General features: G+C 52.3%; 2 protein-coding genes across 3 annotated transcripts; one reads left to right on the top strand and one right to left on the bottom strand.

Annotated features, from left to right (window-relative positions):
• Window positions 1–760: 760 nt before the first annotated feature.
• Window positions 761–9,287, top strand: CDC42EP1 (CDC42 effector protein 1). The gene is made up of 3 exons (XM_057557346.1): window positions 761–915; window positions 5,339–6,108; window positions 7,444–9,287. Exons 2-3 carry the CDS (start codon window positions 5,646–5,648, stop codon window positions 8,064–8,066), a joined length of 1,086 nt encoding a protein of 361 aa, XP_057413329.1. The 5' UTR covers window positions 761–915; window positions 5,339–5,645; the 3' UTR covers window positions 8,067–9,287.
• LGALS2 (galectin 2) lies at window positions 9,280–25,580 on the bottom strand. 2 transcript variants are annotated; one of them, XM_007165650.3, is made up of 4 exons: window positions 25,517–25,580; window positions 10,945–11,027; window positions 9,651–9,810; window positions 9,280–9,485 (listed from the first exon to the last, which is right to left on the bottom strand). In XM_007165650.3, exons 2-4 carry the CDS (start codon window positions 11,010–11,012, stop codon window positions 9,339–9,341), a joined length of 375 nt encoding a protein of 124 aa, XP_007165712.1. In that variant the 5' UTR covers window positions 11,013–11,027; window positions 25,517–25,580; the 3' UTR covers window positions 9,280–9,338. The 2 variants fall into 2 exon arrangements, with proteins under 2 accessions (XP_007165712.1, XP_007165711.1); XM_007165649.3 differs by lacking the exon at window positions 25,517–25,580 and adding an exon at window positions 15,360–15,435.

Below are 25,580 nucleotides of genomic sequence, written 5' to 3'. Positions count from 1 at the left end.
CATGGGTGGGGTTGAGGGGTGCTCAATAAAGCTTTCGGAACCCATCTATCTGAGGTGTGACCTCATGTAATTGTTCAGCAAGACTCCTAGGTGTTGACACAGCAGAGAACACTTAACAACATAACATCTGATGCCTGCTGCTATTATGCCATTTTACAGATGGGAAAAGCAAGGCACAGAAAGGATAAGCAGTGACCAGAACAGAATAGGAAGCCAGGCTGTTGAGTTCCAAGGTCCACAGCCTTGACCACACACCACACCACTCTACCAGTGGCCTGCACCCCAGTCTGGCTCATGTCTGTGTCCTGGTACCCGCGGGGGCCAGTACTGGAGCAAAAAGGAAAGGGGGGTTAGGAGAAAGTGAGTGGGTATCCCAGTTTGTAGAATTTAAGGTCTAAGCAGGACTCTGGCATTCAAGGCCTCTGAGATCCGGCTTCCCTGTTCCCCAGACTCCCGCAGGGAGCGGCTGAAGAGCCCAGCAGCGAGAGTTACCAGGTCAGGGCGCCCCAAGGCTACGCAGGGAGCCGGTGGAAGAGGGCTTGGGATCCAGGGACCGAGTCACCTCGCCCCGGCAACCCGCACGTTCCCCGGATCCCCCTGCCCCAGGCAGCAGGCAAAAGCCTGACCTGGCGCCCCCGCCGCTCCCCCTCCAGCTCTCGCCGCCGCCGCTCGGGGCGGCGTGATCGGTGCCCGGGACGGGGGCCCGGCCCCGCCCGCAGACGGGAGGGGAGAGGCGGGAGGAGGGAGCGGGCCCACACCCCGCCCCCGCCCCCGGAGCCAGCCCGCGGAGCCCGCGGCCAGGGCGGCGCAGACCGGCCCAGCCACTCGCCCGGGCTGCGCGCCGGTACGCACTGCCGCCGCCGCTGCCGACGCGTCCGCCCTTCGCCCCCCGCTCCCGCGGCTCGCGGAGAGAAGGTAACTGAGAGTTGGCCCGCGGGTCGTCGAGCCCGGGGTGGGCGTGGACACCGGCAGGGGGATCGCGGCGCCGCGAGGACTTGGCACCCCCCGCTAGGCTCAAGGAGCGGGGGAGGGGGGCCAGCCTGCCAAAGTCGCCCTGGGTGCCAACAGGCAGGCCCGGAGCGCTGGCCGCGGGAGCGGCGCCGGGACGCTCCAAGTTTTCGGGTTGTTTTGCAATGTTCCCGGCGGGAAGAGTGGGGTAGAGAATTGGAAGGTAAAGCGGGTTGCGGGAGGAGGGGGCGAGTCGAGGGCAGTCTAGGCTCCTTCCTGCCCTGGGAAAGGAAGGGAAGGAACGGGGAGGGGGCTATGTGTCGGAATGTCTGGCCCCTTGGCGAGGCCCGCGCGGAGAGCGGGAAGTGGGGGGGACCGCTGGGGAGATGGTCCAGGCACCCTGCCCCCTCCCCAACCGCCGCATTCCAGGCCGGAGCAGCGGATGAGGTCATCCCGTCAGGTTCCCCTCGGGCCAAGGCAGCCGACTGCCCCCTTACCCGCGAAGCGACCCTCCGCATTCTGACCCCGTACCTCCCGGAGGGAATGTTTTCTGGCCAAAATTTTTCCCGGACTTCCAATCCCGACTGCCCTCGAGATTGTTCTATTCTTGCCGAGACAGGCAAGACTCAAGAAGTTTGAAGCCCATTTTCTGGATCGGGAAACTGAGGCTCAGATTGGTGAAAGGACTGGCCCGGAGGACACAGCCGCGCGAAACGCGGTGCAGGGACTGGAAGCGAGGACTTGGGGAGACCCTGCCGGAAGCCAGTCAGCCTCGCCGAGCCAAAGGCTGATTCGGCTCTAACTTGGGGTGTCTGGGCAAGAAGCGTCTCCCCCTCTTCCCCCTTCCTCCCCTGGTGGCCCAAGGTGCTCCCTCCTACTACTATCCCCCTTGACGTCCTGAGAACGGGGTCTCCGCTGCCACTGTGGACAGCTTGCTACCCTCTTTCTGGCCTCAGTTTCCGCGTCTTGAAGTGGCAGGACGTTGAGGAGCAGAAGAAGGCAGCCCCCAGGGAGTTAACCCCTTGTTCCAGAGGCCAGAGCAGCCCTAACAGAGACAGGGTCCCGCTGCGCACTGGCAGGGGTGGTGTTACCCAGCGGGACACTTGCGAGAGGGGGCCTATGTGCAGGTAGTGGCTTCCAGGACGAGAGGTGGTGCCCGCTAGGGGCCTGCGGGTGACCCCCAGGTGAGCGCTAGGGTTCCGCGGCCCCCATGCCCGCCTCAGCCTTGCCTCTCCCCCTCCCCCCACCTCCGTCAGACAGCCCTGGGCCTCCTCTAACCACAGGTGCCTCCACAGCGGCCCCTGTTGGCCTTCCCTAACGCATGGTCCCTGCTTCCGGCCCCAAACCTTGTCCTTGTGGTCATCACTGCTATTGAGCAAGCTCCTACCGAGTACCCAGGCCTGACCGTCCTCTGTAGTGTAAACATGAGGACTCCTGGGACGCTGAGGCTGCACCGTGACCACTCTAGCACAGGTCACAGACACCGAATCTGCAGAGCTGAGTCTCCTGCCTCCCAGGCCTGCCCTTCTGTACTCAGCGGCTGGGCATCTGCCCGGACCCCAGCAACTCTTCCCCGCACCCCTGGAGTCTTCACCCACTCCCCTGGCATTTACTATTGATGTTGGTCGACTCCTGGGGAGGTTCCCAGCCACACCACTTTTTTTGTTCTCTGACCTGGGACAAGTCAGTTCCCTTTCTGTGCCTCATTTTTTCCATCTGTAAAATGGGTGTTTGTGAGCATTAGCAGGTAGTATTCTTGGACGGGTGAGGGGAGATAGGCCATGTTCCTGGACAGCCCTGCTTACTCCAGGGCCAGGTGGGGCACACCTAACCACGAGCAATACCCTGTGGTCAGCGTCAAGTGCCAAATAGGCTGCCATCAAGGGTCCCCAGGATGAGAGATATTAGTGTAAGAATGTTGGCTTTGAAACCCAGCCCTGCTTCAGGATCCAAGGGTTTAATTTACAGCATCTTCCACTCTTAAAACTCTCCTGCGAGAGGACCAGCGTTCGATGCAGTTCTTGTTTTCCGCATGGGAAAACAGGTCCCCAGTAGCAGTGCCCTGCCCTCAACTCCACAATGCCGCAGGTCTCTCTACAGCAGTGGGTGGGGTAGAGATCTTTTGGAGGTGCCCAGAGACATTTGGGAGGTGGGGACATCACAAGATTGGGGTAGAAGCTGGTCTCACAAGTCAAAGTGGCCATGGGTGTTGGGTGGGGGCTGGAGCCCCTTTTGCTGAGAAAGGAGGGGCTCCTTCTAGAAGCCAGGGAATTGGGGGCTGGGGAGAGGTGGGTGTGGCCCCATGGCACACACAGTGACCCCTCTTCATGACATTTCAGGATGACACCCTCCCCCCCTCCTCCAGAGATTTAATCCTCATCTCAACAGAGCAGGGAAACCTGGCCCATGGCAGGTACCTGCCATGTGACCTTGGCCAAGTTCTTTCTCTCCAGAGTTCTTTCTCTCCAAGCCGTGGCTCTTCCTGTAAAATGGGCTAACCCTCCAGCTTTTCGGGGCTGTTGGAGAATCAGATGACATCATGTAGTGGCTGGCCAAATGCAGAGTGCTTCATAACTTCAGCAAACATTCCACAAGGACTTCTTGGTGCCGGAGGTGCCAGGGAAAGGGATGATTCAGAACCGCCCCCCAGGGGGGAGGAGTTATGGTTGGGAGAGGATCAGATGGTGGGAAGGGAAGAGAATGTAGTCAGAAAACAAAGCAAGCTTTGTTTTATTGCCTCCTTTGTTTTTATCTAGTTATTTAACCTATTTTGAATTTCAAATAACATTTGAAGGGCAGAATTGAGGTTTTTATGCTTGGAGGTGGCAGCAAAAAAATTTTTTTTAAGTTGACACTCAGATCTAGGTGTTCTTGTTAAGAATCATTATCAACGTCTATCAGCTCAGGTGCCGGGCCTGTGGAGGTAAATGACTTGCCCAAGGTCACACTGTGAGGCCACTGAATTATCCACCTCCCCTCCCTCGGAAGGTGACAAGGGGTGAACCTTTGGCATGAAGGTATCACAAAGAACTCCTGTGATTAAACTGGTATTGATTTGGCACTTGGCCGCGTGCAGAGCCCAAGCTGAGTGCTGGGACGGAGGGAGGAGGGAAAATCCAGGCAGTGGCCCCAGCCTCAGAGTGTGCTGTGATCTGGAGAGACAAGACTGGGCTCCACGGGCCAGTAAAGGCTACGTTGAGTCAAAGGCTCTGAGTTGACGTCTCTACCAGCTCTCTTGATGTGACCTTGAGCAAGCTTGGCCTCTCTGGGCCACAGGAAAACCAGATGTGGGACCATAGGCTCATAGGTGTCCTCCAGCCTACACTTTCTATGATACTAGAAGGGGTAGGGTCAGACCAAGAGAAGCTTAGAGAAGACTGGGACTGGGGAAGAAAGTGGGGGAGAGATCAGGAGGGGAGGAAGTAGGCAAGAAATAGCTTTTGGCACCAGCTGAGCTTTTTCCAAAACTTGTTCCCCGGTGACAAGGCTTTTGTCAAAACTATGATAATGTTCTTTCCTGCGGGCCTTCTCAGAGCCTTGAATATGCTCAGGCATGTAGTAGGCATCTGGAAAAACCACTTTTGACCACAGGATCCTTTTTCCAGGAAGCATGTAGAAGGCGAAGGGTTCTGCTGTTTACACAGCAGTTCACAAAACCTTCACCGGGCACCTCCTCCCTCCTGGCCTTGCTGGAAGACAATTTAACCCACTGAGAAGGGAGGTGACTTACTCAACCCACCAGCAGGAGGCCCCTGGGGTTCAAGGGCTCTGGGGTTGGGAGCCCTGCCGGCTTCACCATTGCCTACTGTGTGGCGTCAGGCAAGTCCCTTCACTTCTTTGTGCCTCAGTTTCTCCTCTCTCTATAGAGCCTCCCTCAGGGCTGTTGTCTGGGTTAAATGAGTGATGAACTTAAGCCATTGGCACTCAGTAGGTGCTTCATCAGTGGGCGCCGTATAACGACCATTCATACATTTTACCTCCACACAGCTTAAGTGTACAGCTTGATGAATTTTTTTGTGCCCCCTCCCAGTCTATACCTGTTCAAAGGCAACCACAATTCTGATTTCTATCATATTGTTTTGTTTTGCCTGTTCTTAAATTTCCTGTACGTGGAATCATGCGATGTGTCCTCCTTTGTGGGTCTGCCTGCTCAGCATTTTCTCCGTGTTCCCCATCATTTGTTTTTTTTGTTTTTTTTTTTTACTTTTTGCTCGCGCCAGAAGCATGCGGGATCTTAGCTCCCCAACCAGGGAGGGAACCTGCGCCCCCTGCAGTGGAAGCGCAGAGTCTTAACCACTGGACCGCCAGGGAGTCCCCATTTGTTCTCTTTAGCTGTTATTATTTGGACCCAGGATGCCCCCAGGCCTACCACTACTTTTCTTTCTTTTAGGTCTCCACCCCTGGGCAGGAGAGGGGCTGTCCACATTTGAGGCACGTCTGGTGCTTTCTGTGTTCTTGGACAGAACACCTACAGCTGCTTCCACAGGGCTAGGAGCCAGGCCTCAGGGACAGACAAGCCATGGACTTCCCATAGCCTCAGCATTTGGGGGCAGCACCTTAGGAGAGCAGGGGCGCAGCCTCCATCCACCCCCTTTCACCGTGAAGGAGGGAGCTGAGAAGCGGACCCTTAGCCCAGCCCAGCGCCCTCCCCAGGCCCCCGGTGGGCATGGACCAGCAGCTGTGAACAGCCAGAGCCGATGCCGGGCCCCCAGGGGGCCGGAGGAGCCCCGGCCATGAACCTGGGCAAGCTCTCACCCGTGGGCTGGGTGTCCAGCTCGCAGGGGAAGAGGCGGCTGACTGCGGACATGATCAGCCCCCCACTGGGGGACTTCCGCCACACCATGCACGTGGGCCGTGGCGGGGATGTCTTCGGCGACACCTCCTTCCTCAGCAACCACGGTGGCAGCTCACGGGGCACCCACCGCTCGCCCCGCAGCTTCCTGGCCAAGAAGCTGCAGCTGATGCGGAGGGTAGGGGCACCGCCCCGGAGGATGGCTTCCCCACCTGCGCCCTCACCTGCTCCACCGGCCATCTCCCCCATCATCAAGAACGCCATCTCCCTGCCTCAGCTCAACCAGGCCGCCTACGACAGCCTCGTGGTGGGCAAGCTCAGATTCGACCGCAGCCCTGTCACCTCCACAGACGGCCACTCCAGTTACGGTGAGGGCCTGGGCTATCTGCCTATTTTTCAGAGGCTGAGGCCCAGAGTGTTTGATGGTTCAGCCAAGCCTCCAAGTGAGCTCTTTTCCCCACAGCATTTCAGCCTCCATGGAGGTCAGGCCCAAACCCCAAATCATGGATGGAGCGGGGGGTCACAGGGTGGGAACCTGCTCACTCCCCAAAACACTGAGGTTGAGAGGTGAAGAGATGGGGTTTGAGTTCTACCTGCCCCTGAGCTGCCCCCCACCCCCACCCCCAGGCCCTTGGCTGGGCCAGCCCACTCTAGCCCCCTTCAATGGAAGCAGCTCCCTTGTGTCAGAATGATATAGTGGAGAGACAGAGAGCCAGGGCTCTGGATTCAAATTCTGGTTCTGCCTGATTCCCAGGGAGCCAACTGACCTCTGTTAAGTCAAGTCCTGGCCTGTATAATGGGCCCCTCAAGGTCATTGCTAAGATTCAGTGAGATGCTACACATATTCAGTGTGGCCCAGAATCTGGCACATAGTAGGTGCTCAGGACACAGGAGCTGTTGCTGTGTCGTTATGTGAACAAAGGTTCCTGTAACTTGCCAAATTTGGAAAACCACTCACATGGACAGAAGCCAGAGGCACTTCCTGCCAGGGTGGTGAGTGGCAGGTGTAACCTTGGCTCCTCCTCTGGACAGCTCACCTGGGAACCGGGGCCCCTCCTGCCACCTGGTGGCCATTTCCTGCCCTGCAGCTTTGCCCCCGCACCAGAGGCTTCCTGCGGTGCTTCTACTCCAGGGGTGATGCTTTGAATCTCACTGAGGGCTGGTCCACAGTCCCACCACTGTATCTCAGTCCTGGTGGTCCTGGAGCCAGGGGCTGCGACAGAGGACCTTTGGAGGGCATTTGCCTGTCCTTTGGGTCTTGATTTCTATGTAGTCAGACTCTGGCTGCTGGTTCTATCCCTGTGCCCACAAACCAGCCCGTATGCTATGGGTTCATGGCAGGGAACCAGGGGTCATACAAGTTCACAGCTGGGACTGAGAGTCAGGAGATTTGAGCTCCAGGCTTGGCTCCAGCCCATCAAACTCTGTGGCCCTGGGCTAGCCCTTCCCCTCTTCCCAAACTGAGCCTCACTTTCTTCATCTGCAAAATGGGAATGAGGATTATGTAAATTTCCAGGGTTGACAGGAGGATCACACAAGAGACTACGGGGCTCACTGTATTGGAAAGATGGGGGAAACTGAGGCCAGATGGGGGAGTGGCTTGCTAAAGGCCACATAGCAAGCTGGAGTTGGTCCTGGCTCTCCCCTCCCCGGTTCCTGGTTAGGGACCCCAGCTATGACCCTGGTCCCTATTTCTCTTCTAGGCCTGGACTCCGGGTTCTGCACCATCTCTCGCCTGCCTCGCCCAGAAAAGCCTCGTGACCGAGACCGTGATAGCTCCTTCCCCTCTGAGCCTGAGCTTCGCCGCTCTGACTCCCTCCTGTCCTTGCGCCTGGACCTCGACCTGGGGCCCTCTCTCCTCAGTGAGCTGTTGGAGGTCATGAGCCTCTCAGAAGGCTCTGCAGCCGACACCCCAGCCCCACCCCCTGCTGCAAATCCCCCAGCCCCTGTTGCAAACCCCCCGACCCCTGCCTCAAGCCCCCCACCCCGTGGACAGTGCCCCAATGGGGTAACCCCGGGGTTGGGCCCAACGGCCGAGGCGAGGGCCAGCCCGGTAGGAGAGCGTCCCTGTGCACCTGCTGACGTGGGCCCCGGCAGGCACTGGGGAGCAGGCTGGGGTGGCCGCCAAAGCAGCCGCCACTACACTGAGATGGATGCTCGGCGGGAGCTGGTGGAGGTGCTGCCCCAGGCTCGGGCCTCTTGGGAGAGCCTGGACGAAGAGTGGGGGCCACCGCAGGCAGGCAGCAGGGCCCCCGTGCCCAGCACGGTGCAAGCCAACACCTTCAAGTTTGCTGAAGCTGAGGAGGATGACGAGGTCAAGGTGTGAGCGGCTGGGCATGGGCTCAGGACCCCAGCCAGCCTCGGGGCACCGCCTGTGAACTGCCCGCGTGCAGAGCCAGCCCCTCACCTGACAGCTGGGTCCCACCAATGAAAGATGGGAGAACCCAAGTTGTCCCCAGACCCCTCCACACCTCTGCAGGACAGACATGGGAGGGAGGCCAGAGGAGACCAGGCTTGTCCCGGGACCCGGGTGTTCCCATGGGCCATGCTGGGCCGCCCTGCCTCCCCCCACTGCCACTCTGGACCCAGTAGCCGTTCCTCGGGCCCACCCGCCACCCCAGGCCGTCCCCACCAGCTGGAGGGCCTCGCCTCACAGTGCAGCCTTTGTGCTGGGAAAGCTGCCCTTGCTGGGTGGGGGTGGGGAGCATAGCACATAGAGCCTTTGTCCCCTCTCCCAGAGGGACTGCCTGCCCCAGCTCATCCTGGAGTTGCCCCCAGCAGGGTCCCCACTGCCTTTCTGAGAGCCCCAGCCCTTGCTAAGGCTGCTTCCCCGACATTCCCCCCGCCACCCCACTTGTCCCAGAAGCCTCAGAGAAAAGTCAGGTGTGACCTCACAGTGGGGGAATCCCACCTTCCCGTGCACCCCAGACCTGCCTCTGGGTCCTGATTAAAGAAGGCTTTTTTGATAAAAGGTGTCCTGCAAGATGCTTGAGGACCTGGGAGGACAGTGTCAGCGCCACCTGCTTGAGTCCCCTGAGCACTGGGTTTGGAAAGCCAAGGACTCCCCCAGGGGGCCCCAGTGAGGGGAGGGGCCGAGGCACTGGGTAATGAGTAATTAGGCCGGAATGAATAGCCCTGAGATAAGAGGCCCAGGTGGGAGCCCTTATCTATAGTTCCGGGAACAGCCCCTGGCCCAGGTGCCTGGAACCATAATCCCACAGGGCAGCTTGGCACTTGCCCTGGTGACAAAAGGGGACAAGCAGGCAGGACTGGTGGCTTAGAGGTGTTCGGGAGCACGTCCCAACCCCCAGCCCCCACTTGGCAGTCCAAGGACCTTATGCCTCAGTTTCCTCATCTGTATCATGAGGATGCTGGGAGCATTAAAATAATGGAAAGCACCACAGTTCCTACCACGGAAAGACTCTATAAAGGTGGATTCTTTTGTTGGTTCTTAGCCTTGGGGGATGAGCGCAGAGGGTTAGGAACAGCAGATGGGAAGCCGGGACCCAAGGGCTGCTGATTCCGTGTGACTGGCGGTAGCTGGGGGTCAGGAGCGGGAATCCGCTCCGGGGTCTTGCGTTCTGGCGAGGTGCTGCCCTCAGTCTAGCTTGAAGGAGGAGATGTTGAACCCGCCCTGCACACTCAGGTAGCTCAAGTGGTCGTGGCCCAGCCTGTTGGGAAAGGTCAACTGGTGCCCGTCTGGCAGCTTCACCTTGAATTCGTTGTTCTCGAAGGTCACGAGGAGCTGTAGTGGGAGGGAAGGCATCAGGGAGGCAGGAGCACCCTGGAAAGGGGCCACGGCAGTGCCTGGTGGCTCAGATGGTCCCAGCCCGTGTCTAGGCCAGGGTGCCCTACCATCTGGGCTCTCCCCTTGATATCCTCCTCAGGCCCCTCCCGCCTTTGACCTCACCTTGACCTCTGATCCCGGGCTGAAGCACATGTGACTGTCCCGTTGCTCCTGCCCCCAGCTGTTGCCATCCCGTGAGTTGCAGACGACGGTGGATTCACCGAAACGTGGGTTGAAATGCAGGTTCAGTTTATCTGTCCCCTGGCCCAGATTAATCACAAAGCTGCAGGGGAAAGAGTAACAGGTGAGAATAAGGGGCCAGCCCTGGCTAAAACAGCTTGGGTCGCAGGGTTGACCACATACTGGAAGAATCACCAAAGGTTGTGTTAATTGAGGTCTGTACCTTAAAACAAGGGAGGTGACAACTTGATCAGACTTGGCACTGGATTATCACATTCCATTTAGAGCACAGACTAAGGTTCCTGACAAGAGGGTAACTAATAGTGACATTTCAGGAAATGAAGGTGTCTATCCTGGGGGAAAGAATTGCTGTTCTCAACTATCTGAAGACCCATTAAGTTTGGCCATAAATAGTTGGACACCTAAAGTGGTGAGCTCCCTGTCATTAGAGGTATGCAGTCAGGAGTTGTGTGATCTCTTGAAAAGATCACTACAGGGGCCTGAGTTAGACCTTCAGGGTCCCTGAGAGTGGGACGTTCTGAGTCATGGGGTGCCTTCATTGGGACGTCTCAGACCAGAGGTATCCCACATTTCTGCAACCCTTAGGGACCCACGCAGGAGAAAGGGGTGATTTTTCTCTTGGTTCCTACACAATGTGTCTGCCTGCCCTTCCCCAACCAAAAGTTGATGGAGATCAGTCCCAAGAAATGCTGACATTGTCCTGCACACAGGAGAGGCTAACGCTGAGCTGTGACATCTGAGGCAGAGAAATGCCTCGGATTCTAATGGAGAGAAGGCAAACAAGACCACTTGGCGGCCCCTGGCGGCTGTCACTGGTATAATGTGTGTGAAAGGCCGGCCTCTGACCCTTCAGCTGGGTCAAGAGGGTGGTTCCCTGGGGGTTTGGGCCTTCAGTAGAGGCACCTGACTCGCAGAGGACTGGGCAGAGCTTCCGGGATTTCTCACCTGCCCCTTCAGTGTCTGTTGGGGCCAAGGAACTGAGCACATGGCATCCACTGTGAATTCTGAAGCCTCAGATGTGAAAGCAGCCCTAACAGAAGAGGAGCCAGCAGGGGTGTGGGAGGGGGTGAGAGCGTGCAAGAGTGTACAGAAGGCCCCTGGTCTGAGGTCACTCTCGTTGTCCGACCATTTCACAAGGCTGCCCTTCCCAGCCTGTTTCAGGTCTGTGGGCAGCCCCCCTCCCCCTCCTGCCTCACCTGCCCCCCCACTGGCTCACCCATCAGCATCATCTGCGATCTTGCCCTTGATCTTCAGGGTTGTCCCCTCCTTCATGTCCATGTTCATAATCTCAAATTTCCCCTGCGCCAACAGAGAAACAACCCACACAAATCAATCACACACGTGCCCAGCGCTCTTCTGCTGGTGAAACCCATTCACCAGCATCATCCCATCCCGACCTGGCCCCAGGCCTCACTCTCCCTCTGCCCACATGAGAGCACGGAGCTGGCAAGGGAAAGAGCCAGAGTGCTCAGATCAAAGCTTCCCGGAGCCCCCCTCTTGCCCATTTTGCTTCACTCTCATCCACTGCAGCCTGAAGAACAGCCAGATCTGGAGACATAGGGCCCAGCTGAGGGAACCTCAGCTTGCCCATCTATGAAATGGATAGAATGACTCCTGCCCACTTCACTGTTCCTAAAAGTGTTTAAGTGATGATGCACAGTGCCCTCTGCAAAATCCCCCTAACAAGGATATGCTTAGTTCTTGCACAAACTTGGAGTCATTTCACTGACAGAAAATGACTGTATCACAGGCAGGTCTAGGCCCATCCCAAATGAAGAATCTATAAAACTCCGTAAGTCACATGTCTGAACATGTCCATCACAATCCCTCTCCATACCTCACTTTCCTCATCTATAAAATGGGCTAATTTGATTTATTCATTCAGAACCAGTTGCCGAGCGTCCACTGTGTAACAGATGCTGTTGGAGGCCCTGAGGTTAATAACGCCTCCTTTGAGCTGGTTGGGAGGATGAGAGCTCACGTTTGTGAAGCCCACAAATAGGGCACAGGCTAAAAGCAAATCAAGGGACTGTGGTCATTGTGCTTATTTATTGCTACTACAGTATCCATCTGCTTCCTATTTTTCCATCGACCTTGGCACTGTCTGAATTTCGTATAGCAGGGGTTCCCACAACTTTACTACGGTTAGAGGGAGGCTCTCAAAGCTGGGTTTTCAAAGCTCATTATCCCAGCCCGAGAAAATGTCCAGTTTTCACATCCATGGTTGGAGGGTGTGAGGTTGGGCCAGACAGGATACAGCAGCCACCAAATATTTAGAACACTTTATGGGAGAACACATTTACATTGTGGGATTTCTGTTCACTGATTTTTTTTTTTTTTTTTTTTCTGGAGGGAGCACACCTGGGAAGCCCTGAACCAACTCGTGGGACCGGGGCGCTTTGCTGAAAGTCAAGGGCGGTGTCCGTGGGGGGAGGATCAATATTCCCCTGCTGACAGCTGCCTCCTTTCCACGAAGAGGGAAAATAATCTGCCAGTTCATACACAGGGGTAGGGTTGCCCGGTTCTCCTGGAGGCAGTGCATTTTAAAAGGAAGGTCTGAGGGCTTCCCCGGCGGCGCAGTGGTTAAGAATCCGCCTGCCAATGCAGGGAACACGGGTTTGAGCCCTGGTCCAGGAAGATCCCACATGCCGCAGAGCAACTAAGCCCGTGCGCCACAACTGCTGAACCTGCACTCTGGAGCCCACAAGCCACAACTACTGAGCCTGCGCTCTAGAGCCCGTGCTCCGCAAGGGGAGAAGCCACCGCAATGAGAAGCCCACGCACCACAACAAAGAGTAGCCCCCGCTCGCCGCAACTAGAGAAAGCCCGCGCGCAGCAACGAAGACCCAACGCAGCCTAAATAAATAAATAAATAAAACAAATTTTTTTTAAAAAAGGAAGGCCTGAAAGAGGGCTTGCCAAGCCCAGCAGCGTGGAGCCTCACAGCACGTCAGACCCTATGATGCCCCAGAGCAGGGTTTCCCAGCCTCGGCACCCTGGACATTTGGGCTGGATCACTCCCGTGGGTCTGTCCTGTGTGCTGTAGGTGGTAGAGCAGCATCCCTGGTCTCTATCCACCAGGTGCCAGTAGCACCCTCCCCCCAAGTTGTGACGACCAAAAATGTCTCCAGACGTGGCCAGACGTCCCCTGGGTGGGGGGAAATCTCCCTGCCTTCGAGAAAGTGGGATTCGGAGGCAGGAAGCCTAACTCCTCAGATGGGCACTTAGGGTAACAGCTGGATCACCGGCCAGACTGGATTAAAATTCTCCTTCAGCCTCTCACAGATAGACAGAGAATGCCCTCCTTAGAGAGGTTATCCAGTCCGTCCCAAAGAGGAACATGGGCACCCTGCTGCCAAGCAGACCCTCACAGCGGTGTGCCCTGTGGCACGCACAGTCCCCATCAGATGGCGTGAGGACTCTCCTGTCTCCTCCTAGTTGCATGCACCACCCACCAAGACCCTGGGACAGTCAGGGTGGGACTGGGATGGGGAGAAGCACCCCCGCTGCCCCTGTACGTCCTGGTGGCTGCCTGGCTCAAACAGAAGAACCCGAGACTCCAAGGCTGCTGCAGGGCAGGGGCATGAGAAAAGCTGGGCTCGGGGTGCATCTGGACAAACAGGGATGCCCGTGAGAGGGGGCCTGACCCCCCTGCTTAACAAAGTCTGAAGTCCAGAGAGAGACAGGGAGGCAAAGCTGGGGTCGGGGTGGGGGCAGGTGTCAGGGGTCAGGATCTAGTGCCAGCTCTGCTCCTAACTGGCCAAATGACTAGGGGCCAGCTGTGCCACCTTCTGGACCTCGGTTCCCCCATCTTTAATATAAGAGATTTGGACTAGGTGGTCTCTGAGGAAGGAGGAAAAAAAGGGAGGGATGAGACGACCAGGGGAAGGAGAAAGTAGGGAAAGTCTCTGGGCACAAAGGTCCTCCCTGGGAGGCAGAGTGTGGGGAGAGCACCGTGCCATCCACGCTGGACCCTCCAGTCACATCCACACCCTGCACCCCACCTGTGCTGACTTGAATATTGTCTCCCAGAAAACCATGTCTACTCGGAGCCTGTGAATGAGACCTATTTGGAAATAGGGCCAAGTTGAGGTGAGGTCATAGTGGCTGAGGGTGGGCCCTAAATCCAATATGACTGGTGTCCTTATAAGAAGAGGGAAATTTGGACCCAGAAACACAGACACATGGAAAAGACCATGTGAAGACGGAGGCAGAGATTGGAGGGATACAGCTACAAGCCAAGGATGGCCACAGATTGCCAGCAACCAACAGAAGCTGGAAAAGACGTGAAAGAATCCTCCCCTAGAGCCTTCAGAGAGAGCATATCCCTGTCAACACCTGGATTTCAGACCCCAAGCCTCCAAAACTGTGAGAGAGTAAATTTGTTATGGCAGCTGCAGGAAACCAATATACCATCTTCAGAAGATGCCATCTGTGATCCAATTCCCCAAATATGGGAGACTGAGGCTCAGAGAGGGTACCTTGTCCAAGGCCACACAGTAGGCTATGGCAGAGCAGGGTTTGCAATCAAAGAATGAGCAAGGGACCTCAAAGAACCTCGACCCCTGCAATTTACAGATTGTGATCTTGGGCAAGTTAATCTTCGAGTCTCAGTTTCTTCATCTTCAATAGGTTAAAGATGTCTATAGATGTTAGCAGTTACTATTATTGCCACGATTAATATTTCTAATGAGAGGGAATTCCCTGGCGGTCCAGAGGTTAGGACTCCAGCGCTTCCACTGCAGGGGGCCCCGGGTTTGATCCCTGGTCGGGAAAATAAGATCCCACAAGCTGAGGGGGATAGGCAAAAAAAAAAAAAAAATTACTGATGAGAAAACTGAGGCTAGAGGGGGAAAGAAACAGACTCAGAACGGTGGTGGAGGGAGCAGAGAACCTCGGTGCTAAAGGGCTGTGGAGGGACTTCCCTGGTGGTCCAGTGGTTAAGACTACACTCCCAATGTAGGGGACCTGGTTCGATCCCTGGTTGGGGAACAGATCCCACATGCCCGCAACTAAAAATACTGCGTGTGCAGCAACTGAGACCCGGCGCAGCCAAGTAAATAAATAAATACTTTTTTTAAAAGGGGGTGGGGGGCTTCCCTGGTGGCGCAGTGGTTGAGAATCTGCCTGCCAATGCAGGGGACACGGGTTCGAGCCCTGGTCTGGGAAGATCCCACATGCCGCGGAGCAACTAGGCCCGTGAGCCACAATTACTGAGCCTGCGCATCTGGAGCCTGTGCTCCGCAACAAGAGAGGCCAAGATAATGAGAGGCCCGCGCACCGCGATGAAGAGTGGCCCCCACTTGCCGCAACTAGAGAAAGCTCTAGCACAGAAACGAAGACCCAACACAGCCATAAATAAAAAAATTTAAAATAAAACTCTTGGGATGTGACCTTAAACATGTATATTTGTAGCAAGCACCCCAAATGATTCTAATGTACAAAACTCATTTAAAAAAAAAAGGGGGGGGTGGGCTGTGGAGGTGATCTGTCCAACTTCCTCAGTATACAGATGAGGAAACGGAGGCTGGAGGGGCAGCGATGCTTTTCCGCCAGCATCCACCCCACCCCCACTCAGGCGAAGAGGCAGAGGGTTGAAGGAGGTGGGCAGTGGGGAGCCGGCATCCTCACCGACATGGTGGCAGCTCCTGACGGCAGCCCTCGGTGGCTCCTGGAGATCTGGGCTCAGACTCTCACCTCACAGTCCAGCTTATATCCTAGAGTATTACACATTAACTCCCCCAAGGCCATAAATGAGGACTTTGGTCCTTTCTGCCAGGGTGTTTCTCCACCCACATCTCCTGGTACCCAGAACAAACAGGCAGAAGGCTCCTCACCCCGGCCCAGCCCACTCAGCCCAGAGCATCCTCCTGGCCTCCCTCCAGCCCAGCTTCCCAGCCTCCTCCTGGATCTCGAGGGCATGTGAACCCAGAAGCAGCGCTGAACTGGGCGCCAGGAGCGGGCACAAACCATGTGAGCTTGGCAGGCTACACAACAACCCTGAGCCCCACTTTCTCATCCTTAAACAGAGAGACTTGTTTGTAAAAATCTCTGTACTTTTATGATGTCCAGATTCATTTTGAGAGTCTTTTGTTTTCTCCCCTCACCTCATGATTTTTCTGATTGTCTGTGAAAGTTTTAAAAGCAATACATGGTGGATTCAAAGAAAACATCTAGAAGTATCAATAGCAAACTAAGTAGGGAAGGGAGTGGGAGGGCTGGGGAGGGTGGGGTGGGTAATGGGATTTCCTTGCTTTGCTCTTTACCGCTGCTACTTATGTAATTGACATGCTTACCATAGTCAATTAGAGATATTAAATAAAAAGAAATACGGGGCTTCCCTGGTGGCGCAGTGGTTGAGAATCTGCCTGCCAATGCAGGGGACACGGGTTCGAGCCCTCGACTGGGAGGATCCCACATGCCGCGGAGCAACTGGGCCCGTGAGCCACAATTACTGAGCCTGCGCGTCTGGAGCCTGTGCTCCGCAACGGGAGAGGCTGCGATAATGAGAGGCCTGCGCACCGTGATGAAGAGTGGCCCCCACCTGCCGCAACTGGAGAAGGCCCTCGCGCAGAAATGAGGACCCAACATAGCCATAAATAAATAAATAAAAACTTTAAAAAAAAAAAAAAAGAAAGGAATACGATCACTCATAATCCCACCACCAGGATGGAACCTGCTTATTTTATTGGCACATTTCCTTCCATGCGGTTTTCAATGGATTTATATCATAGACACACGTTGTCTATTCAATTGTTGATCCTGCTTCATTCAGTAAACATTAAAGCCCACAAATCTATATTTCAGAACTATATCTTAATGGCAGTGAAATACTCTACCTTTCAATGACTAAATTTATTCAGCCTATTTCCTTCTGCTGAACACTTACATTAATTCCAAGTGTTTGCTATTAAAAATGTTACTGCATTCAATTGTTTGCACATAACGTCTGGCAGCATCAGGACAATTTTTTTAAGGCGGATTCCCAGAAGTAGAATTTTTCTAGAGCCCTGGTCTGGCGAGCTGGAGAGTTTTCCATTAGAGCTGGCGGTAGCCACTCTGGGTGGGGTGCTGTTGGGCCAGCCCTGCTGAAGGCCCTTCTGTGCCAGGAGCTGACAGGTGGCTCACTGCACAGCACTCACAGAGGACACCGCCTTCAGTCCCTGGCCCGCCCCGAGACGAGAGTGATTTCCTCGCAAGGAAATTGATCCCTTCTTGATCTTTCTCCCAGGGCCATTGTAAAACCCAAGCAAGATAAGGAGTTGAAAGTGCTTCATAAACGGAAACTCTCTAATCAACAGAAACTACACCTTGTAGAGGTGACATTTTTCTGATGATATCAGTAACTCTAGCCCACTGTAGAAAGTACACAAAGTAAAAAAAACTTAAAAGTTCACTTGTTTTAGAAGAATGTTTAAAGACAGGAGAACATGACCACACTTATGAATTGTGCTCTTTTCTGTGTGTATGTTTTACATCAATGGAAGATTTTTAAAATACTAATAAAGGAAAGGAAAAAATCACTGACACTTGCATCTCCAACCTTGTTCTCTTAATAATGCCTACCTTCTGCAGGGTATTTTACACTTTACAGAGCACTTTCTCCAGGCCTCATCACAATAAACTCAATAAATTCTGGAGGTGATCTTTACTGTTACCCCATTTTTCAGATGAGGAACAAAGGTTCCCAGGCCTCATACAACTAACAAGTAGCAGAGCTTGCCTTGTCTACCAACCCATTGCTCAGATGACTGCCAAGGCATGCTACACTGCCCTCACTTAGCAAAAACAATATTTGACCTCCAGGAGGAGTATGATCTTAAACCCTTTGTGTGGTGGCAACCTCTTAGCTGGCCCCCAGTGATCCCTACTATTGGTATTCACACCCATGTATAACTGGCTCCCCTTGAGCGAGGCTAGACCCAGTGACCCAATTCTAATAGCATACTAGAATTCTAGAACAGAATGCTAGAAGATTAGGTTACAAAAGACTGATTATGAAAAGAAAGACTACAAAAAGACTGCTCTCTCACTCTCTCTCATTCTCTCTCTCTCTCTCTGCCCTAGCTCTGGGGGAAGAAGCAAGTGAGCCATGTTATCAGTAGTCCTATGGAGAAGTCCATGTGCCAGAGAACTGACGTCTCCGGCCAACCAGTGATGAGGACCTGAGCCCTGCCAATACCCATGTGAGTGAACTTGGCTGCGGATCTTCTCCCATTTGAGCCTTGGGATGGCTGGTGTCACCAACAATTTGACTGCAGCCTTGTGAGAGACCCTGAGCCAGAAGGCACCCAGCTAAGTCCTGTCTGGATTCCTGACCCCAGGAACTGTAAGAAATGTGTTTCTTATTTTAAGTCCCTAAGTTCTGGTTAATTTGTTACACAGCAGTAGATAAGTAATACACTTTGCCAAGCAATTGTTATCAGAAGTTTGGTGGGAGAAATAATGCTCATGAAAGCCTCCTGACTAAAGAATCTGCGGGGACTTCCCTGGGTGGCACAGTGGTTAAGAATCCACCTGCCAATGCAGGGGACACGGGTTCAATCCCTGGGCCAGGAAGATCCCACATGCCACGGAGCAACCAAGCCCATGTGCCGCAACTACTGAGCCCGCATGCCACAACTACTGATCCTGCATGCCACAACTACTGAGCCCGTGTACCTAGAGCCCATGCTCTGCAACAAGATAAGTCACTGCAATGAGAAGCCCATGCACCACAACGAAGAGTAGCCCCTGCTCGCCGTAACTAAAAAAAGCCCATATGCAGCAACGAAGATCCAAAGCAGCCAAAAATAAATAAATATATTTTTAAAATAAATAAATTTTTAAAATAAATAAATAAATAATCTGCAGTCCGCATATGTCCCTAGACATTCTACTACCTTGGTCTTTTTAAAGAACCAGCTCTTGGTTTTGTTTCCTTCATTATTTTCTGCTTTTATGCTAGTTAACTTTTAGAGGTTTTTTTTACTTTTTCTTTTATTGCTCTTTTTCTAACTTCTTGAGGTGAATGTTTAGTTCATTGACTTTTCATCTTTTCTTCTTACTAATAACTGTATTTAAAGCTATGAATTTTCCTCTACCTATTACTTTGGCCCCTTCTCGTAGGTTTTCAGATGTTCTGCTCAATATTCCAAATGTTACCCTTGAATCAAGCCAGATGATCAGAAAGTTGTTCTCAGCACTTAGTACATGCTTAATAAATATTTATTGACTGACTGACTGAATAGCAAAAATCATCATCATCATCAGGGAAGAGTTAGAAAGTGAAACATCAATACTACAGGATTGGCTAAGTTAGTGGTGCTAAGAAAATATAAATGAACTATTACGTGGCCATCAGAAATCACACTTTGAGGAGACCCTCAGTGGCCGTGGTTCCTTGCTCATGGTACAGTGTTAAGTGAATAAAGCGGCTACAAAAGCAAGTTCCCAGGACTTCATGATGGGCCCTTACAGATCTGCCTTCACTGAATTGTACACCAGGCCACCAGGCTGCGCTGAGGGACAACAGTGAGGAGCAGCCGTAACAAAGCTGCTGATGTGTCCACCTCTGAGGTGCCAAGGAGGACATGGCCTAGCTGGCCACACAGGGTCTCCCTCATGGAACAAAAGCACAAAAGACTTGATTCAAATGCATGGGATTGAGGGCCCCATAGAAGAAAAGTACAAAATAAAGCCAGGCCTTAAAGAGGCCAAGTCTAGTAGAGAGACAAGCTTGGACACAGGAAGCGACTAGAAAATAATTAATGACACCCCAATGGAAGGCTTCAGAAAGTCCCAGATTCCTGGGGCTGGAGGGGGTTCTCCAATGTCATTTAGAGGTCAGTATAGCTCTGGAATCTTGGTTCCAACCTCTCTGAGGTCAGTCTCCTCCTCTGTAAAATGAGAGCAATAAGTGTTGTGAGGATTAAGGGAGACAAAGCCTGGCACTTCATTAATAGTTAACAGAAAACTGTCATTATTATCAGGAGCCCAGTGCCCTACCTGTGTCAGCTGGGAGGAAGGCTGCTCACCTCCACCTGGCGGCCAGGTCTGAGACCCAGGCCTGTGGGAATGTTCTCCTTGCAAACTCCCAGGGCCCCATCATGACTTTTGTGAGCCTGAGGTATTTCTGCCTTCATGGGTCCCTTCCTCCATTAGAAAATATATATTATATACACATAGACATAAACATACATATATTTAATTGTATTTTATGACTGCATTGAATAAATATATCAATGTTACATATATATATTTTTTAAATAAATAAATTTATTCGTTTATTTAGTTTTGACTGCGTTGGGTCTTCGTTGCTGCGCACGGGCCTTCTCTAGTTGTAGTGAGCGGGGGCTACACTTCGTCGCGGTGCGAGGGCTTCTCACTGCAGTGGCTTCTCTTGTTGTGGAGCACGGGCTCTAGGTGCACAGGCTTCAGTACCTGTGGCACACAGGCTTAGCTCTCCACGACATGTGGTATCTTCCCCGACCAGGTATCGACCCGTGTCCCCTGCGTTGGCAGGCGGATTCTTAACCACTGAGCCACCAGGGAAGTCCCTCAATGCTATTTATTAAAACATTTTTGTCCACCTGAAAGTTCATTTTCTCTTCTGATTTTATTTTTTTGGCCACACCACGTGACAAATGGAATCTTAGTTCCTCGACCAGGGATGGAACCTGTGCCCCCTGCCGTGGAAGCATGGAGCCCTAACCACTGGACTGCCAGGGAATTCCTCTTCTGATTTTATAAGAGATTATAACATTTTGGTGGGCCCCTAAATTGTCTGGGCCTGAGCCACTGTGTTCTGCTGGGCCTAATGGAGAGTTTGGCCCGTGGCTTCCAGTAACTGTCACCCACCAGGCCTCCTGCTGTTGGGGGACTTTGGTCCTGAGGTCTGTGGGATCCCTGCCTATCTCCTCTCCTGTCCTTCTCCTCCCAAAGAACAAACAAATCAACTCATCAGTGATGTCTGTCCGCACTTCCCTCCCTGCTCATTCCCTCTCCAACTTCCTCTTTCTGAGACCAGGAGGTGCCAGGACGGGGCCCATGGAAAGCACCGAGCTTTTGGCATCAAATAGGCAAATAACACATCCTGGTTCTGTCACCTGCAAGCTGAGGAGCCACGTCAAGTCACTTCAAGCCTCAGTTTCTTCATTTGTGAAAGGGAACTAATAGTATCTTCTTCACGGGGTGATTGTGAGAATTTTTGTTTGTTTGTTTGGTTTGGTTTTTTTGGCTATGCAGCATGCAGGATCTTAGTTCCCCAGCCAGGGATCAAACCCGTGCCCCCTGCAGTGGAACCACTGGACCACCAGGGAATTCCCGATTGTGAGAATTTTTAAAGATTTTTTAAATTAAAAAAGTTAACCTATGTAGCATGTGGGGTGCATAATAGATGCTAAAAATTAAGTAAAGAAAGAAATGTCTGCCTTCCTTGCTTTGAGGGAGGATTCCTAAATGGGCAGAGGTTTCACCTGAGACGAAGAAGCCGAGTATCCAGGACAGTGGAGAGAGCAGAAGCTCGGAGCGAATCTGCAACAAGCAGCATCTAAGAGCCTGGACTCTGGCTGGTGAGCACATCCCTTCCCCCGCCCCTGGAGGACAGTTCTCCTTGGGAAGCCAGCGTCCATCCTCCCAGAGCCCAGGGAGCCTGGGACTAGAGCATGATGGGTAAGGAGAAAGACGCTGGTGACAGCCAGATGTACCATCTCAAGGGGCCAAATGATCACACCAGCAAGATCGGGGCCCTGTTTCCCCTGGACAGATCTAGGGCTTATGATCTGTGCTTTCCAGTCCCTATACAGAGAAAAGCCCCTCTTATTCCCACAATCTTTCTTCAGTTGTGTTAGCCTCAGGCACAGGGAGGTCTGTCTATAGCTGTGTGACCTTGGGCAAGTCACATAACCTCTCTGGGCTTCAGCTGGTCCATCTACAAAATGGCAACTGTCACTGTCACACCTCACAGGGCAGATGTGGGCCTTAAGGGAGAACGTACGTGAAGTGCTAATCGTAGTGCTGACCCATGTTCAGCTAAATAAATAAATGTTCGCTGTTATTAAATATTAATATCAGGTCTGCTTGGATGTCCAGCCCTGCTTCTGCATCTCTGACCAGCCGACCGTCTGTCCTTCAACGGACATCCACAGAGCTCTTACCTCATCTGGTCCAGGGATCTTCCTTGTTTAACCTGATCGCCGGGTTCTGTGGCCTCACCCTGAACCCCAGCTGCTGGCTGCACCTGGCCACACTCCCAGTGCACATCCTTCCAGGACTGCCTAGGTCCACTGGAGCTCCTGGGTCATCCTCGCCTCACCTGGAATTGGGGAGGGCCTTTGTGGGAGGAAGGGGTGAGTCACAGCCACTTCACTGTCTCCCCTTCTCTGCTCCTGCCCCCACAATCTTTTCACCACCCACTGGGGTCTTTGTAAAATGGAAATGACAACACCCCACTCTCCTGCTCGAAACCCTCCAGTGGCTTCTCCTCACACTTAGAACAAATCCAAACTCCCCCCCTTGGCTGACAAGGTCCCGCCGATCGGGTCCTGTCCACCTTGCAGCCTCATCTCATCACACATGCCCCCTGGCCAGGCTGACCTGTGGATTCGCCAAACTCATTCCAGCCTCAAGACTTTGTCCCTGCTGTTCCCTCCACCTAGAACTCTTCCTCAACTCTTGGCTGGACCTTATCAGGTTGATCTTAACTCAAGGGTGGATGGATGGATGGATGGATGAGTGCATGGGAGGATGAAAAGGTGAATAGGTGGTTGGGTGGGTGGGTGAGGGGTGGATGGACGAATGGGTGGTTGGATGGTAGATCAGCAGCAAGAACCACTCATCACAGGGCTCAGAAGGGGGGTATTTTCAGTGGCTCCAATCCAGTGATGCATTGCCCCTTCACTTCCTCTTCCCCCCACCCCCTCCCAGCATGTTACCCAGGTCCTTTGGATCAGGGAGGCTCCTTCTCAGGGTCATACCTACCTATGAACATGTGGTACTGGGTGCATTTACACAAGAGACCATAATGTTCTATGTTCTGCTTCTTATAAGTGGCAAGAGGAACATTTTTTCCATAGAGAACATCTCTCTAGAAATTAAACAATAAAGCAAACTGTTTCTGTTACTTGGGTAGTCCTGGAGTGCCCTTCCTGGGGGAGAGGAGACCTCAGCCCTGAGCCCGGTTCCTCCCCCTGCGTCCAGAGCACCCAGCCTTCCTGTGGACAATGGGGGCTTGGATGCCTTAATGGCCTGGTCACAGCTGATGCGGCAGATCCATGGAGTACAGAAGCAACACCTGGATTGCAACTCCCAACCGAGAATTCCCACCTGCGCCCAGCTCCTGATCGGCATGTGAATTATATCTCAATAAAGCTATTTTAAAAATCAGAGATTCCCTAGAGTTCGTAATGACAACTTATTTTCACTTATTTTCCTTTTAAGACCCCACCTGGAGTCTGGGTTCCAGCTACAGGGCACAGCCATGGTGTTTTCTGAAGGTTGTAGAAGGGGAAACCTCTCTCCAAGAGACAGAAAGCATTTGCCTCCTCCTGCTGGCCACTAAGAGAACAATCTAAATCAGGTTGAAAAATAGATTGTCAACTGCTAAGCATTTATCTAAAAAAAAAAAAGAGAGAGAAAGAAAAGAAAAAGAAAAAGAAGACATGCATGCGATTTAAAAGACACTTCACAAAGCTCAAAAGGGCTTTACAGGGAAAAGCAAGTCCCCCATCCACCCCGGTCCCCACAGCTACTCAGAGGCGAATACCCTTCTCCTGCTTCCTTCCAGAGATACCCTACACACCACACAGGTTCAAGTGTGCTGCACTGTCTCGTACCTTGCTTTTATTCTCTTAATATATCTTGAAGATTGCTCCATATCAGTAAAACACTTTTCTCTTTCCAAAGGCTGTGTCCAACTACTCTGAGATCCAACTAATGGGAAATTGAGTTGGACATACATTTAGTTTGAGTTTAGTAGATTATAGTTATAAGGTTCACAGTCAACTTCTAGAATAGTTAGGTGATTGCTAGCATCCTAGCGTAGGGACTGGTTCCCAGAAATACTCCAATCACCCATACCCAGTCACCATGTCAATTCACCTGGTGTCCTGACATAAAGGTGCAGGGACAGAGGTCACATCACTACGTCACCATGACACCTAGGCACCTGATGTGGGAAGAATGTGGGCAGTGGAGGAGAACCCAGGTCTGCGTTGTATAGAGCCAGAAGCCAGTCTATGGAAAACTCTTCCAGTTCTCAGACGTGTAAAATTACATGTGGAGGATCGAGTTCCCACTGATCTAGTTACAGCAAAAGTCCACGCCATTGGGAACACAATTAATAGCACAGCGTATCTAATTATAAATGCACCACATGCTACTTTCTTTTTGGGGCGGGAGAATCATGTGCAATAGAATTAACCAGGATGCCTCTGTTGTAGGACACCAACCCATAACAGTACTGTGCATAGCAAGTACATCTGTGTATGTCTTCAAATGTTTTATATATCATGACTCATGAGGTTCTGTCTCATACACACCACATTTTGTTCTGACAAAGCCTGCGGCTCCTAGTGAAACCACACAGAAAATTTGTCTTTCCCAAATTTGACAAAATTAAACATTTTAGGTTTACATGACATTACCAAAAACTGATTGCAAAGCTGAGAAAAACTTTTCTAAAATAATAAAACAAAAAACATTTTGATCAAACATGCTAGAAGCCTGACTTTTCTTTCTCTTTATAGAAAATATAAGAAAGTCACTGCTATATGAAAAGCATGCATCCTCAAATTGCAGGAAAAAAGGTAGTAAAGCAATACGTCAGGTAGTTTAGTGAAAATTTCTTATTGTTCTGACTTTATGATTATGTTGTTTGTCAGACTCTTTTTTTTTACTTTTTATTTTTTGTTTGTTTGTTTCGGCCACGCCACACGGCACGCGGGATCTTAGTTCCCTGGCCCGGGATTGAACCTCCAACCCCTGCAGTGGAAGCTCAGAGTCTCAACCACTGGACCACCAGGGAAATCCCAGTCAGACTTTTAAAGTTTGTAATTTACAGGAATTTATTTTTTTGCTCTAAATAAATACCTGATTTTGCATACATAATTTTATATTCTCTTTTTTTAAAGAGGTCCCTAAATTTTACAAACTTCAGCCTCCATAAAACTTGAGTTCAGCTGGTCCTGATGTAAAGTGCATTTCTTACATTGGGTAACTGTCAAAAAAAAACAAAATTGAAAAGCTCTGGACTAGGGACTTCCCTGGCGGTTCAGTGGTTACACCTTACAATGCAGGGGGTATGGGTTCGATCCCTGGTTGGGGAGCTAAGATCCCACATGCCTCGTGTCCAAAAACCCAAACCAAAACATAAAACAGAAGCAATATTGTCACAAATTCAATAAAGACTTTAAAAATGGTCCACATCAAAAAAAACTAAAAAAACAAAACTAAATTAAAAAAAAAAAGCTCTGGGGCTTCCCTGGTGGCGCAGTGGTTGAGAATCTGCCTGCCAATGCAGGGGACACGGGTTCGAGCCCTGGCCTGGGAAGATCCCACATGCCGCGGAGCAACTGGGCCCGTGAGCCACAATTACTGAGCCTGCGCGTCTGGAGCCTGTGCTCCACAACAAGAGAGGCCGCGATAGTGAGAGGCCCGCGCACCGCGATGAGGAGTGGTCCCCACTTGCCGCAACTAGAGAAAGCCCTCGCACGGAAACGAAGACTCAACACAGCCAAATAAATAAATAAATAAATAAAAGAACGTGAATTTCTAAAAAAAAGCTCTGGACTATATATGTTATCGCAAACCTTTCTTCCAGCTCCAGAATTTTCTAAATCTGTGGGAAATGCACGCTGTCCCCTCCTCTGAGCA

Source organism: Balaenoptera acutorostrata, chromosome 11 (assembly GCF_949987535.1).
Source record: "Balaenoptera acutorostrata chromosome 11, mBalAcu1.1, whole genome shotgun sequence".
Classification (NCBI taxonomy): domain Eukaryota; kingdom Metazoa; phylum Chordata; class Mammalia; order Artiodactyla; family Balaenopteridae; genus Balaenoptera; species Balaenoptera acutorostrata.
Note: the sequence above shows the minus strand (reverse complement) of the source record. Positions and strands in the feature narration are given on the sequence as shown.

Excerpts from the sequence above, each read along its gene's own strand:
- LGALS2 (XM_007165649.3), bottom strand. Across the intron at positions 9,811-10,944 it reads ATCGCAGATGATGCTGATGG|CTTTGTGATTAATCTGGGCC; the intron begins GTGAGCCAGTGG and ends TTTCCCCTGCAG. Across the intron at positions 9,486-9,650 it reads GCCCGGGATCAGAGGTCAAG|CTCCTCGTGACCTTCGAGAA; the intron begins GTGAGGTCAAAG and ends CTCCCACTACAG.
- CDC42EP1 (XM_057557346.1), top strand. The coding sequence starts at position 5,646 with ATGCCGGGCCCCCAGGGGGCCGGAGGAGCCCCGGCCATGAACCTGGGC. Across the intron at positions 6,109-7,443 it reads AGACGGCCACTCCAGTTACG|GCCTGGACTCCGGGTTCTGC; the intron begins GTGAGGGCCTGG and ends TTTCTCTTCTAG.